We start from the raw sequence: 14,004 nt of genomic DNA on the forward strand, positions 1-14,004 counted from the left end.
GTATATCAATAGGCAAATTATTTCACACCCCGCGTTCCTAAAAAGAGAACAAAAATAATTCATCACGCACCATTAAAAATTTGGAATTAATGAATATTATGTTACATAACATACGGGGCAGCTGCTTGTTTATGACGTTAGAAATCAAAAAATTGAAATTGTAATAACTTTCTCAATATTCAATGGATTCTCCTCAAACCCTGCCTTTACCAACATTTTTAATCATTTTTTCCCTGGTATTTTACATTATGTAAAATTACAGAGTTTTCGTCAGGGCGAACTTCCAATTGAATGCCAATTCCTGCAAAAGCTCACTTTTTCAAGAGATGGCGCCCTTTCATTTCATTGTAACAAAGTTCATTGAGCTTTGGCGTATACAAAGTCATGTACAGAGTTTGGTGACGATTTCATTTTCTCCACCCGTTGAAGAAAAATCTTCATAAAATATCAAGTGCTGGAAAGTTGAGAAAAAGTTCCTCTTTGTCATTCCTTTCACCCTTTTCCTCCCTTAGCCCCTCTCTCTTATTCCTCTCTCTTATTCCTCTCTGTTTGTGACTATGTTGTCTATTTCTCTTCCACTTCTTTCTCCCCTTTCACCTCGTCCTTATTCCCAGGATGAAACATAAACTATACTCTGTAACTGCAACAAATACATACAAGATCTGAAAACATACATGAAACGGTAATTTATTCCGTGTGACCATATTCACGCAGGCACTTTGGCAACAAAACCACAGTGGTATACCTGTATATATGTATATACATACATGTACAACAATAAATATAAATTGCTAATTATTGTAACATTCATTAAAACATTATCAAAGTAAGATTTCAGCCTTGTTACAAAATGGTGCAACAAAGCTCAGTGAGAATTTTTTTCAGCGTTGTTACAAAGAGTGACCCCTTTTATGCTAATTGGAGTCAAAATGTCATCCTCTCAAGAAACGGGGGGCAGGCTCTCATGTTATGAGTTTGTCTGCACAATTGTGGACAAAATGTAGGTATTCTCTTTGCTAAGTTTGTAAAGGCTTTGATTGGTCCCCTTTCATAAAGCTCAGGGATGAAGAAAGTTTCTTGAACATTTTTGTAATCATTTACTATCCTATTGACAAAATGCGTCTCAGCTTTGTCACATCATATCTTGAACAAGCCTTCATACTGATGGCAAGTGTCTAATGTTTGAGTAAGGAATGAGGACATGCTGCATATAAAGATCTTTTTAGTTCTAGGGTACAGTTTTGTTAAATTGAAGAAAATCATCTAGTAAATAATAACAAAATTTTGTTTTTAGGTCAAGGGGTAGTTTCCCAACCCTCTTCATAAAATACTTCATGATACTATGATGTGGGGCCGCGGAATAGTTTTCAAAGTGGGGGGGGGGGAGGCTGACCATGCAAAAAATCACAATCATGTGATCATTTTTACGTTTTTGTACATGGCTTTGGAACAGCCCCCCCCCCCCACCCGCTTCTGCGGCCCCTGCTTAACTTTACCAAAGCTAACTTGATTAACTTGATGCCCTAAATTAGCCAGATAAATTGGCAACTGTGTTAAACATCTTATACCGCTAATCTCTATGAGAACTTATGTACATCTACACCATTCTATGATATGCCCGGGAAGGGGGCTTCTTAGCAGTAGAAAACACGGTTTGACAAAGGTTCATAGGGTCATCAAAATATGAATACATGGGACTAAATAGAGAACAAAAAAAATCTTAAATGGTTGTATTCGGTGCCTCTACTGCATGCTGTATGATCCTAAACATACTAAATTAGCTCTTGAGTCAGTTTACAGATATCTGGAAAGATTTAAATTTCTCAAGCATATTCACAAGTTTGGTTTTTATAGTCAAGTGCAGCAATGGGGAATCTTCCATGATTCTGATGGCTGAAACAACAGAAATTAAACAATCAAACAATCAAAGTAAATGTGCTTGATTTTAGCTACACATTAATCATTTCACAAATATGTATACCTATTGAAAGTTAAGCAAAATGTTAATGCATGGAAATAGCAACAAAATCACACATATTATAAATGTAAATCGAATTTCAAATTAATCTGCAAGGAGTTTTTTTTACAAAATGCCTTTGGTGCCAAAGGAATTTTCTCATTCAATCACATCCCTGTCAGTGTTTGTTAGTATCACATGACATTATAGTGACCACATGTTCACAGAATACTCATCATATATATTTCAGAAAGAATAAAATAGTAAAACATTTGCAAAAATAACATTACAAAAAGTTTTCTATTACGGAATATGTAAGGTGTGGTTCGGTGCCAAAGAGAGTGGTGTTTACCCAAAAGGATAAAAGTAAATTCTTCATGGGATATCAAAGAAATATAAATTATGTTGGTTTCAGGGCCCTGTAATAAAAAGCTGTGTTATGTGAATGCATATAATTATCAATAAATCAATTGTACAATCAGAACTGTCATGTGAATTTACACCTTTCTTCCTGCAAATGATATGTACAATTGTACATATCATTCCTACTTCCAATGGCTTTCTGTTTTCTGAGTACAGGAAGTTTTCAGGCATGCCACATAGCATAGTATAATGGCAAAATATGAAGTATGACTAAAAAAACCCTGTCTCTAAACTTTATTTTTGTTACTCTCTTAGGATTGATTTTATGTATATTGGACTACTGCTATGTTGTTCTTAAACTTAAATCTTATGGCGACTGAATAAATAAATATATATGAACCAAAATTGATTAAGTTAAACCTTGCACCAATTTTCTACTACAATTTTTGTGTACATCTATCACAAATAACAAAATCTTCAGGAATCTATGGGGTATCAGGTAAGGAGTTTAGGAATAAAACTGAAAAAGGGTCCATGTAAATGCTTAACAAAATCATATATACATGTAGTCAAATTCAATAGCACTGTTTTTTGCAATACTTGTAGTTCATGTATAACCGATACACACACATTAATATCTAAATAAATAAATAATAATGCTTTATTTTTAAGAGCAATTATAAATCAATTTCATGCTGACATACTCTGGCTACGAGGGTTGCAACACGAGCACCAATCAAAGGACAATACATTTTAGCATACATACATGTATATCTCTTGCAATATATGCTCAATGGATATTTTCAACAGAAAAGGAAAATCAGTTACTCAAAGAAATCTTAAACACTGCTTACAAAACACAGAAAAAACATATTCAACAAGGAATAAACTAAGCATGAACACAATTGCACAGGTATCAAAAAGTACCCAAGGAAGAATTGTAAATAATATCACATGGTGTTTATCAAAGAGCTTTTTCATTGGTGTCAATTTCAAATTTTTTGTGCATCAAATAATATGACATCGTGCTCTATTTCTGGATGCAATAGTCATTATAAACACAGGGAACACATAGAGAAGATAAAATACACAGCTCTTAATTTCACGACCTCACTGACTGCATTCGTAAACATAAACCAAGGAGATTTTGTAACATTTGTATTTGCATGTTTTGACTGGTTCTATAATAACATTGAAGGGATGTTTTTTGGTCTAACACAGTAATTTGGTGGTAAAATTTGAAGCTGTGCATTTTATATCCACTTCTTTGTCATTATGCCCTTAATGAGATATATCATATTAATTATTTTCCTTTATTATTCACAAAGCTGTAGCAAGTGAAGGGACATGAAAAGCATAAAATCAGCACTGCAAGATTTTTTTAGGACTATAACAAATTTGATACAGATCAAAAAAACTACTAACATCTTTTAAAAGAACTTTTCACTTGATGTCTTTATGAGGCTGATCATTAGATGTATCAACAGATCATTGTGACCTTCAAAACTTGTCTTCTTGGTACAAGAATCCAACAAAATCAGGCAAACCAATACAAGAAACAAGAAAAATACCCCATTATAACAAGAATTTTACATTTAAATATTCCCTCTACACTGAGATTCAACTGTTATCTCCAGACGATGTTGCTTTGGTGGGAACTCTCCATCAGTCATGAATTATGGTTAATTTCTGAATATCAGCTGCAGCCAACTTATTTCAATAGATCTGAATTATACTTGCTTGTATATTGCCTAATACCTCTTCATCAGAAGTCTCTACGTGCTATACATTAAATGCAGCATAATTACCCTGGCTTTAGCCAAGCTAATGTTATGCACTCATAAGGAATTCGAGGAATAAATTCTTTGAATGTCAAATGACCTTATTCCTGATCATCGTACTAATAAAATCATATAGCGCAGTCTCTCATGTGATGTTGAGCTGCCTCATTCACCATGATGATGATTTAAAGCATGAACAGGGCCAGCACACTCACAATCATTTAAAAGTTGCAGATGCCTCCAACCGATACAGTATCTCAACCTTCCTTGTGGCCATCAAGCATAGGAGTTTCTGTCTCGTTCATTTATCCTTCCTTGATTCTACAACACTGCCCTCTAGAGTTCCATTAGTGAGAACCGACATCTCCATCTGGATCTTCTTCTCTTGCCGTTTTTTTATGGCACGTCCACTCAGGAATCCTATAGCCCCGCCCCCAAGAGCAGCAGCAGCCCCAACCTTCATTCCAGCTACGATCCCAACAGGACCGCCCACTATTCCTCCCAAGAGAGCGCCACCTATTGGTAGCATAGCAGCTTTATAGGTAGATGCCTGTTCCAATAAAAAAATGAAGTAATGTAAAATGATGATAGTGATAAACAATACTTATACCTTGCATAACATATCACATCAATATTTCCCTAATTTGCTTTTAGAGCAAAGGAAGAGAGAGAGAGGGAGAGAGAGGGAAGGGGGAAATATTTGGCCAAATTCATTTTGTCAAACTAAGATTCCTCTAAATGAGTGTTTTGAGGACAAGTTCAAATGCTTATTCCACAAAACTTGGGCAGCAATCCCCCAAATGTAAATGGGTACCCACTATGAAGGAATTTCTTCAATGCTTAAGCACCTGACCTGGGCTCTGTAACACAAAGATTAGCGATTGATTGCTAATTTAAAAGAACAATTCGGATTGGTTCCTAGTCAGTCTACAGAGCAAAATATGCATGCAATGATGATCTTGATTGGTTATTTTATTTAGCAATCAATCGCTAACCTTTGTGTTACGGAGCCCAGGTAATCATAAGCAGCACAGTGCATTAAGCACTGTATAAATGTTGCATATTTTTACTATTTTTATGCAAAAGGTCACATTCTACAGAGAGCCATAATATAATATCATGAAAACACAATGCTTTTCCAGAAAATTGAAAAAAAAATTATTATGAGAATAGGAATTAAAAACCCCCCAAACAAATGAAAATCATGTATGAACTTTAGGTATGTAGGTGACAAGAATATCAGAAAGTAAATACAATTAGATATGATTCTTGACTTTGGAACCCAACAATAAACAGACAATTATAAAGCAAAAGCTGTCAACCTTTAGAAGTACAAATTACTGTAGTAATCCAGGAGCTCAAACTTCGTAGTTTTAAGATAAGATTAGGAATATGCAAATTTCCTGGAAATTGCACTGTGCAGCATGTCTGCAAATATATGTTACATGTATATATTTGGTGCAGATAGCCAGATGAAAATTGACAAATAAAGATAATCTTGCTTTGCTGGAGATGTATGAGGGTGTATTTAGGCATGTTTACTTGTCCTTTCTTTATGAAAGAACAGAGCACATGTGAGCATGTAATGCACATTAGTTGTTGCCTCATCACAAGTTGCCACTGCAAAACATGTTATGCATGTTTATTCAATCTGTACAGGACCATGCACTGGAATAAGTAATTATTCAGGATACATTCATAATTTTGTGAAGCAGTCCTAACAATTCTAGATATTTGACATAATGGTTGGCAGAACTGTGAATCATGTTAAATAAATATTACATCATTTAAAGGTCAACTGTTATATGCAGTCAGGCTCTTATTTTCACAAGAAACTTTTGAAATATAAAGTTTACAAATAATATTTTATGAACATGATTTACCCATAAAAAAAATTGATTCAAACAAAAAAAATGATGCAAAAATTATACATGCTCACATTCTACTCATCTACTTATAATGCACAGATGGAACTTTTTCTGGTGGCAATGTACTGCAACATTTTAAAACTTACCCCTAACCTCATTTACACTTAGTGTATCTTCTAACACGTAACATAATATTGACACTATCCTTAATGAAACACTTCTATTACTATCCCAAACATAACTGTATCTGTTTGATGATAATCTTGACTGGTGTAACTTATAGGAGCAAAGTCTTGTTACAAAACCTAATACAATCAGTAATTACAAGTTATTGTATATTTCATATTACAGGGCTCACATGTCCGTAATGTCAACTCTGAGATTTACTTTTACAAGTTCTCACCTTTAAGAGATGTTTCACACCAGTTTGGATGTTTGTTTGAGCAACTTGGATGTTGTTTTGAATACTGTCAACTTGCTCTTGCTGTGCCTGTAACATATTATCAAATGTAAAGAAAAGTTTTTTTTTTTATCATTGTAACAGGGTACAATTTAATACAATTTTTTTTTCATTCAACACATGCGGCATCAACAAGCTGAAAACTTGTCTTAATGAAACAACTGATAGGGTACTATTTATTGTTAATCCTGATAATTAAAAACTATAATACAAGTAAGTCTGGGGCCTGTTTCACAAAGAGATACAACTGTTGTAACTTTGCCATTATGGCAACTACCTGGGTAACCTTGATTCTGATTGGCTGCTGAGCCCTGTTATCATGGTAGTTGCCAAAGTGGCAAAATTACAACAGTGTAAGTCCTTTATGAAACAGGCCCACTGGTCTGCACAGTTTTGTATGATCTATAATTGAATGCTCAATTCTCATCATCAACAATCTTGCTTTATTCCTCTGTTGGACTACTTGCCTGTACTTGTGCAGCAAACTCATGTGTGAGACTGTTAAGTTCTACAAGTTCATTCTTCAACATATCCCAGGAATCTTGAACTTCTTGTGATGGCATCATATCCTCTTGAGTTTGTTGTTGTTCCTGCTGTTGTAGCGGATGATGCGCTTCACTAGATTCTTGAGATAAGTTTTCTGGGACGGCATCTGAAGATTCCATGGAAGAACTATGGCTGCTTGCTGAGGATGGGTAGAGAAATGATGAGAGAACAGTTTGAATTTAATGTTCCCACTTACAAATTAGTGACTACATTTTTTTTCATGATCAATTTGAGATTTTATCGTCTGTTTTCTTGGTTTAACTTGGAACAGAATTGACAAGTTACTGTTGCTGGGTCTATGGTGGATATATGAATACTCTGAATCATATTTTCCCTAATCTCTATTTCCTACTGACAAGTAGAAACCCATAAAACCTAAATTAAAAAAAAAAGACTTCTGGCCAATTCCATAAAATATATACGTCCGACCCCCTAAATGTGGGACCTTCATGAAATTTTCTGTCTCCGATTTCTTGTTTTTTGGACAGTCTGTAATGTTCTCAAAGGACCATGACTTGGTCAGTTTATGAAGTGAAGCAAAACTTGAGAAAAATGGGGGTCGGATGTACAAAAAGGTTATTTTATGGAATTGCCCTTCTAAAGTTATGAACTTTATGTATAACGTAGATAGGGAAACTACATGTAAAAGTGATTGTTTTTTTTTATTAACTGAGCTAATTGAAATATGATCTTAGTAGACTTATATTCTCATGTGTAACAATAATTTCAATGCTATGACCTTCAAGCCCTTTATAAATCAGTCATTCATCACATCATTGTATACGGCGTCACAAGCAGTTTTATTTAACAGTCCTTGGTCTAAGGATTTTCCTTCATGCTAAATTATTATCAGTCTGCATGCATGGGAAGTATTTCATGAAAGTTATCAGTACTGACTACTGACTACTGACTAAATTATCAGTTCTGACAATGTCATTGAAAGCCTTCATATTGATCGGCTGAGAAGCACTGATCATAGAAATAGTTAGAGAATGACAACATGCCAGTGATGACCAGACAAGTTTCATGAAATGGTCTTGTTTGGCTCTACATCATACCACATACCTTCAAGTGAGTTTGAATGTCTAAATCTGGATCTAAGACCTTCATCAGTACTCAGTAGTGAGTCTGTTAGAGACTGGGTCATGACCGGTGGGTCTAACGGCGAGGTCTCAACTCCACAGAGTTCAATGACCTTGACTACAGCCTGGATGACCTCCTCTTTGACCGGTGAGACTTGGTCATCAAAGGACTTCAGGTCATCATCATTGACCTGTAATCTCACCTTCTCCATCTCTCGGACATTGGCTTTGAGTTGCTTTTAAGATGGAAAGAAAAGAAACAAAAAGAGGGAAAATATCTTTAAATCAAGACTCTTTATTAAAAGTGACATTGGTTTTGAGTGGTTTCTGATGGAATTTGTTTTTCATTAAATGATAGACCAGTTTGAACAATAAATAAATACTTACTTGTACTGTTCTTCTGGCATTAATCTGCTCAACTCTGAGCTTGTCCCATTGCTGTAGTTGTTGAAACTGAATAAAAGAAAAAAATTCTATATAAGTTTGGATTTCTCATCTTTCGATCAATTGAATTTGTTAGTGGATTAAAAAGATTAGTGTAAATTACATAAATGAAGTTGAAATGATGGAAGGACACATGGGGATGAAAGATCAAACACATAATCACCCACAGTGAAAGTGATGATATTATTATATCACATTATTTGATGTTTCTTTGTATTTGTATCCTATTTTGCGAAATAAAGATTGAATTGAATAAGACAAACTCATATCCCAGGCAATATGGGCATAGTTATCTTTCAGAAGTGAAACTGAAGAAAAGATCAGATCCCTAAGTATTTATTTACGGGTTCTGATGTAAATTTGACAAGCAAAAAATAAACACACACCAAAAACAGGGTTTCACAACAAAAAATGCAAAAATGTTTTCTGAATAGAAATAAAACCAACATATTCAAAATTTTCCAGTAGAAAACAAACAATTGCTAGTTAATAAACAGATGAGGTATTCATGTCATCATCATCAAGATCATCATCATCATCACCATCATCAACATCAACATCATCATCATCATCACCACCATCATCAACATCATCATCAACATCATCATCACCATCATCATCATCATCATCACCATCATCATCAACATCATCATCATCATCATCACCATCATTATCGCCGTCATCACCTCCATCACCATCATTTCCATCATTATTATCCCTAGTTAATGTCAATAAAGATTTATGTTCTGCAATCAACACAGTCATGTACCTTCTGGATGTTTCTGCAATGATTGGCAAGCCTATCTAGGTCCAGTGGTATTGCAATCTTGGTGAACCTGTTGATTGCAGGTTCAAGCTTCTTGATGGGCTGTTTCATGATCTCTGATGGTTCTTTGTCTCTACAATTTGGGATTTCACCAAACTCTGCCATTGCTCTGCATGGCTAGGCCTGGAATAACAAGAAAATAGAAAGTAAATAGCATTTATTTTAGATCACTGGTTGATAGCATGCTTATAAATAGTCATGGTAGAATAATGAAGAGAGTGGATGGTCCAGTGACATGTACCAATCAACACAAAGGATACAATAAATGTATATGACTGAGAGAGCAATACAGCAGTACTGCACATTTTTGTAATGAACCCTTAACCCACTACATGTTTCAATCTGTACATGCGTCTCCAATTATTTCCATATTTTTTTAGGCCTTCTTTTATCCTCATCTCATTGTCAAAATGCATTGAGATTACTGCAGAGACCAGCAAAGTCCCTGGGGGAGGGGAATAAAATTGGAAACTTGATTATAACTAATTATTATGATAATACTAATTAATTATAATCACCTATCAATTTGATTTGTTTAATTTATTATTTTTATCTATAAATTGTTCTTCAAAAAGGCATTTTGTAACATTGCTAATCAAAGGTTCGTCATAATGAAGCAGTTCAAGGGTCAAGCAATGGTATTTGCTTTGTTGACAAACGGATCGAGGGATCTACAAGAGATCGGTCTGGTATAAAGAAACTTCTCATTTTACACATTCATAGTGAAATGCATAATAGGCGTATGAAGGTTCATAGATAAAAAAATTATTAGTAAACATACAAACCGATTCACCCTCTAAACATGGATTTCCTAGGGAAATCAATCTGGGTGTGTAGGTCTCGCTTATATGATATGGAAAGAGTTCAAGGCTCCGTGATGAAGAAGTATATGTCAATATATTAAAAAAAAAATAATATAGGCGAGGGCAGAATCCAGGGGGGCCAGTCAAATATATTGCTGTACACACGTGTGACCAAAAAAAAAACACATTTAAAGGGGTGTTTTTTTTTTCAGTTTTGGACTCGGTCCGCGCGTGGACTTGTTAAGGGTATAAAAAAAATAATTGATTTTCAAGAAAAAGGGTGGTTTTGAAAGAATGGTCAATCATGAGATCAAACGTATTTAGGGTATGCTTTTTCTCCAAAGCTTTTTTTAAAGACTAGCAAAACGTGTTTAGGTATATATATGTCCCCCCCCCCGGTCATATTTTGACGAAATTTGTTTAGGGGCCAAAATGTGTTAATAAAGCCCGCGAAAAACTTGTTTAGGGGGTTATTTTGCACACAGAGAAAAACTCGTTTAGGGGGTGTTTGGAAATTCCTTAGTCACACGTTTGTACAGCAATATATTTGACTGGTCCCCCCGGGGGTAGAATGGGGTCGAAATAGCACTCCAAAGAAAAGGAGAAAAATAAATTATGCACATAGTTACCTTGATTAGAGGATAATCTATTGTGACACAGAATCCCGACTTCAAGGCACAAACTGGACCCTCCAAAAAGGGAAAAGTTCTGTGAACTTCTTTCTCGTTCATTCTCCTTCTGTCAAAAATCGAAAACATAATCAAAATGGCCAATCGATACCCAATGAGACATAGTCATAGAGAGGTCCAACTTTTCCTTTTTTGACCGTTTGAGGGTCCAGTTTGTGCCTCAATGTCAGGATTCTGTGTCACAATATACCTTCATGAGTTCATCCATATAATCTAGGTAAGTGCATAATTTATTTTTCCCCTTTTATTTGGAGTGCTACTGCTATTGCGACCCCATTTTGGAGAGTACATGTCCGCCTATTATTACACGGAGAGTCCTGGACTGGGGTCCGGCCCGCAAAGCGGGCCGCGCCGGCGCGCAGTAGCTCCCTGGGCCGGTTAAGATAGATCTAGTACATTGTAATGATCTGCGTAAACATACCATATTGGTACCACTTACAAGGGGATTCTTGGTGTGTCATATGTTATTCCCTGTCCATCACAACATCCAATAACGCTCTGTGCACTTATAGTTTTTAACAAATATTATAAATACGTGGAAAAGCTCACAATTTCGTCTGAGGATGAGAGGCCGGGCTGGCTTTGTTTACGAAATCGTTCGTGGGAAATCCCGCATATTCAATGTTGAGTAACGTCGCCCTCTATCGTTTCTTAGTCTTCGATGCATAACGTCTTTTTTCCCCTTCTTAATTTTCTCCTAAGTTCAAGTTCCAACCTTTGTGATACTATCATGATCTTTTGTAATCACTCTTCTTTTCTATCCTCAGTTTGAATTTTGACTTAGAATACGGAGAGAAAGCTATAAAAAAATGATGATGATTATCCACAGCATTGACATTGTACCATATTCCTATTCAAAATATGAGACACAGGTTCCTTCCCCGTTCTTCCAAAACTTCATTTCTGCTGAAATAAAACGGTAAGCTGAAATTAAACGGTGATTGATCCCCGATAAAAAAAAATCAAGCGGGAGACTCGGGCATGATGCCTACCCCCGTCCCACAGGGTCATCGCCATCGTTGCTATTTTGGCACCTGTAGCATATATGCTGCTTTCTCAGTAAAAATGAATGCTTAGGCCTATAGAGTACGTGATACCATAATTATCTTTAAAAAAATACTCAAAATTGATTCAAAAGAAATCATATAATCTTGAAGATTTGTTTGAATATTTTTTCGTCGATTCAGTCTTAGTCTCAGCTTATTGCAATAGAAATTCCAAACCTAGGTAGGACATTTCTATTAGTGGTCATGAGCTTAAAAATTGAAAAAAAAACTCAGACATTTGGCTCTGGTATTTTGGTTGTAAATGGCAGTCACTACAAAGAATTGGACTGCGGAAAACATTCAATGAGGATTCGTGAGAAAATTAGTATGATTATATTTCTTGACCTATCCCTAAAGAAGGGCACCAGTCAGTGCAAGCAATTTTTCCCATAATGCACTTTGCCTAAAAGTATGCGTTTTCATGCAGTCTAACACATAAAAGAAACGTGCAAATTAAGTACACCGTAAAAAAAAATAGCAAGTTGTTTAAGCCTGTCACTTTAACAACAGGTTGTTTAGACTTTATTGTAATTGGTTTAACTTTTTAAACAACTTGTTTAAAAAGTTTAAACAGTAGTTGTTAGAGTGAAAGGCTTAAACAACGTCCTTAATTTTTTTAAACAGCGTTTGTACAGTGTATGTTGAGTGTCTTTTCAATGCAAAACAAACCATCAAAAACAATACAAAAACATACACGGCCACCCAATGCACAGTGTCTGTGTATTTTTTCTATTGGGAAGTTAAAACAATAATTGAACAGAAGACCTATGAGGCTCGTTATACATAACGATAGTATTTTGTTGTTGTTTATCTGCTTATATTCCTTGAATATTTATTGTATATTTGTTTTGTATTATTTTGTACTTATTGTTTTGAACAAAATATTGGCAAATGCCAGTGACGTTCTAATAAATTCAATTAAATTCATAATCATAACAGTACAGACCATGTAGACCTAGGTATGAATATGAAACTAGATAATCGGCGCCTCATAAATGCTATATTATTATCCTTTACTGGAAATAACAAGTCCCCATCCCATTAACAAAAATTATAAAATAGACCTCTAACCATAAACGACCTATTGACTAATATACATATTTTAACTATTCTGATAGAATGATATAACCCTTATTACTTATCTTCTTATATTTTACCAAACTGAATCTCATAAATCATATTATGATAATAGCGGAACTATACAAAACGCGTTTCCCCCATCAATCTTTCTGAAAATTCAAATTATTTCCTGAATACACTAAGTGAGATGAATGCATCAGTATAATTTTCACATCAAAATTCCCTGCCATCCTATGTTTCTCTTATTTTCTTAGGTTTCAAACTTCTATTTGAAGATATTCTAATTTCGGTGTGTTTTCGTCATAATTCAACCGTGCAAGACTTATCACTGGAGCCATTTTAAATTGAGATTTCAATATCATTTATGCTTTATATTCAAGTTATATATGTATTTTTTTCTCTGTTTTTATGTTCTTTACACCTGCAAGTATGTTTATTTATCAAAATGGAAATGGTGTTTGTTTTGTATAAAAACAGGACAGAGAGTGCAACATTACTTTTTATGCTTATTATTATGACGCCGGTGACGCCATTGTCTATAGTAAGCCATTCTTCATACCACGCATGCATTACCAGAACTGTTATGTTTTATGACGAATCAAGGTTTTTTTTCAGAAGAAATTCTGTATGATATGAGTTTTAAATTAACAATGTGATACATGGGGTAATATACAGTGAGCCTTTGAAAAGGCAACTAGATAATCGGCGTCTCATAAATGCTATAAATTAATATTATTACATAGGATTTTTTTTTTTTTTGGGGGGGGTCGTAGACATTCTTAACTCCAAAACCTAACTAGTAAATGACTAGTAAAATGTATACTTGCGTACAAGAGTTCGACTAAACATAGCTATTGAATATATGATAACATATAATCTTATCATTTCAACATTTTTTTTTAGAAAGCAGGAGTGTCACTGCCATCGTGTTGTGGCCCAGTGGAGCGTTGTGGCCTAGTGGATTAGTCTCCGGACTCTGAAACAGAGGGTCGTGGGTTCGAATCCCAACCATGGCGTAATTTCCTTCAGCAAGAAATTGATCCACAATGTGCTGCACTC

At 35.0% G+C, this 14,004-nt stretch overlaps 1 protein-coding gene across 2 annotated transcripts; it reads right to left on the reverse strand.

The window, feature by feature from the left end:
• Nucleotides 1-677: 677 nt before the first annotated feature.
• On the reverse strand, nucleotides 678-11,438 carry LOC121429503 (syntaxin-17-like). Of its 2 annotated transcripts, none has more exons than XM_041626561.1 (7): nucleotides 11,259-11,438; nucleotides 9,271-9,450; nucleotides 8,445-8,510; nucleotides 8,041-8,293; nucleotides 6,897-7,114; nucleotides 6,373-6,459; nucleotides 678-4,651 (listed from the first exon to the last, which is right to left on the reverse strand). In XM_041626561.1, the coding sequence occupies exons 2-7, from the start codon at nucleotides 9,430-9,432 to the stop codon at nucleotides 4,403-4,405; spliced, it is 1,035 nt and encodes a 344-aa protein (XP_041482495.1). In that variant the 5' UTR covers nucleotides 9,433-9,450; nucleotides 11,259-11,438; the 3' UTR covers nucleotides 678-4,402. The 2 variants fall into 2 exon arrangements, with proteins under 2 accessions (XP_041482495.1, XP_041482504.1); XM_041626570.1 differs by having other exon boundaries at nucleotides 11,369-11,404.
• Nucleotides 11,439-14,004: the final 2,566 nt, after the last annotated feature.

The sequence above is a fragment of the Lytechinus variegatus genome, chromosome 1 (assembly GCF_018143015.1).
Source record: "Lytechinus variegatus isolate NC3 chromosome 1, Lvar_3.0, whole genome shotgun sequence".
Classification (NCBI taxonomy): Eukaryota; Metazoa; Echinodermata; class Echinoidea; order Temnopleuroida; family Toxopneustidae; genus Lytechinus; species Lytechinus variegatus.

What these genes read in the sequence shown, in the direction of transcription:
- LOC121429503 (XM_041626561.1), bottom strand. Translation starts at nt 9,432, where the DNA reads ATGGCAGAGTTTGGTGAAATCCCAAATTGTAGAGACAAAGAACCATCA. An exon ending in ATTGCAGAAACATCCAGAAG is followed by an intron (nt 8,511 to 9,270) that starts GTACATGACTGT and finishes TCTTTTATTCAG; the next exon opens with TTTCAACAACTACAGCAATG. An exon ending in GTGTGAAACATCTCTTAAAG is followed by an intron (nt 4,652 to 6,372) that starts GTGAGAACTTGT and finishes TTATTGGAACAG; the next exon opens with GCATCTACCTATAAAGCTGC.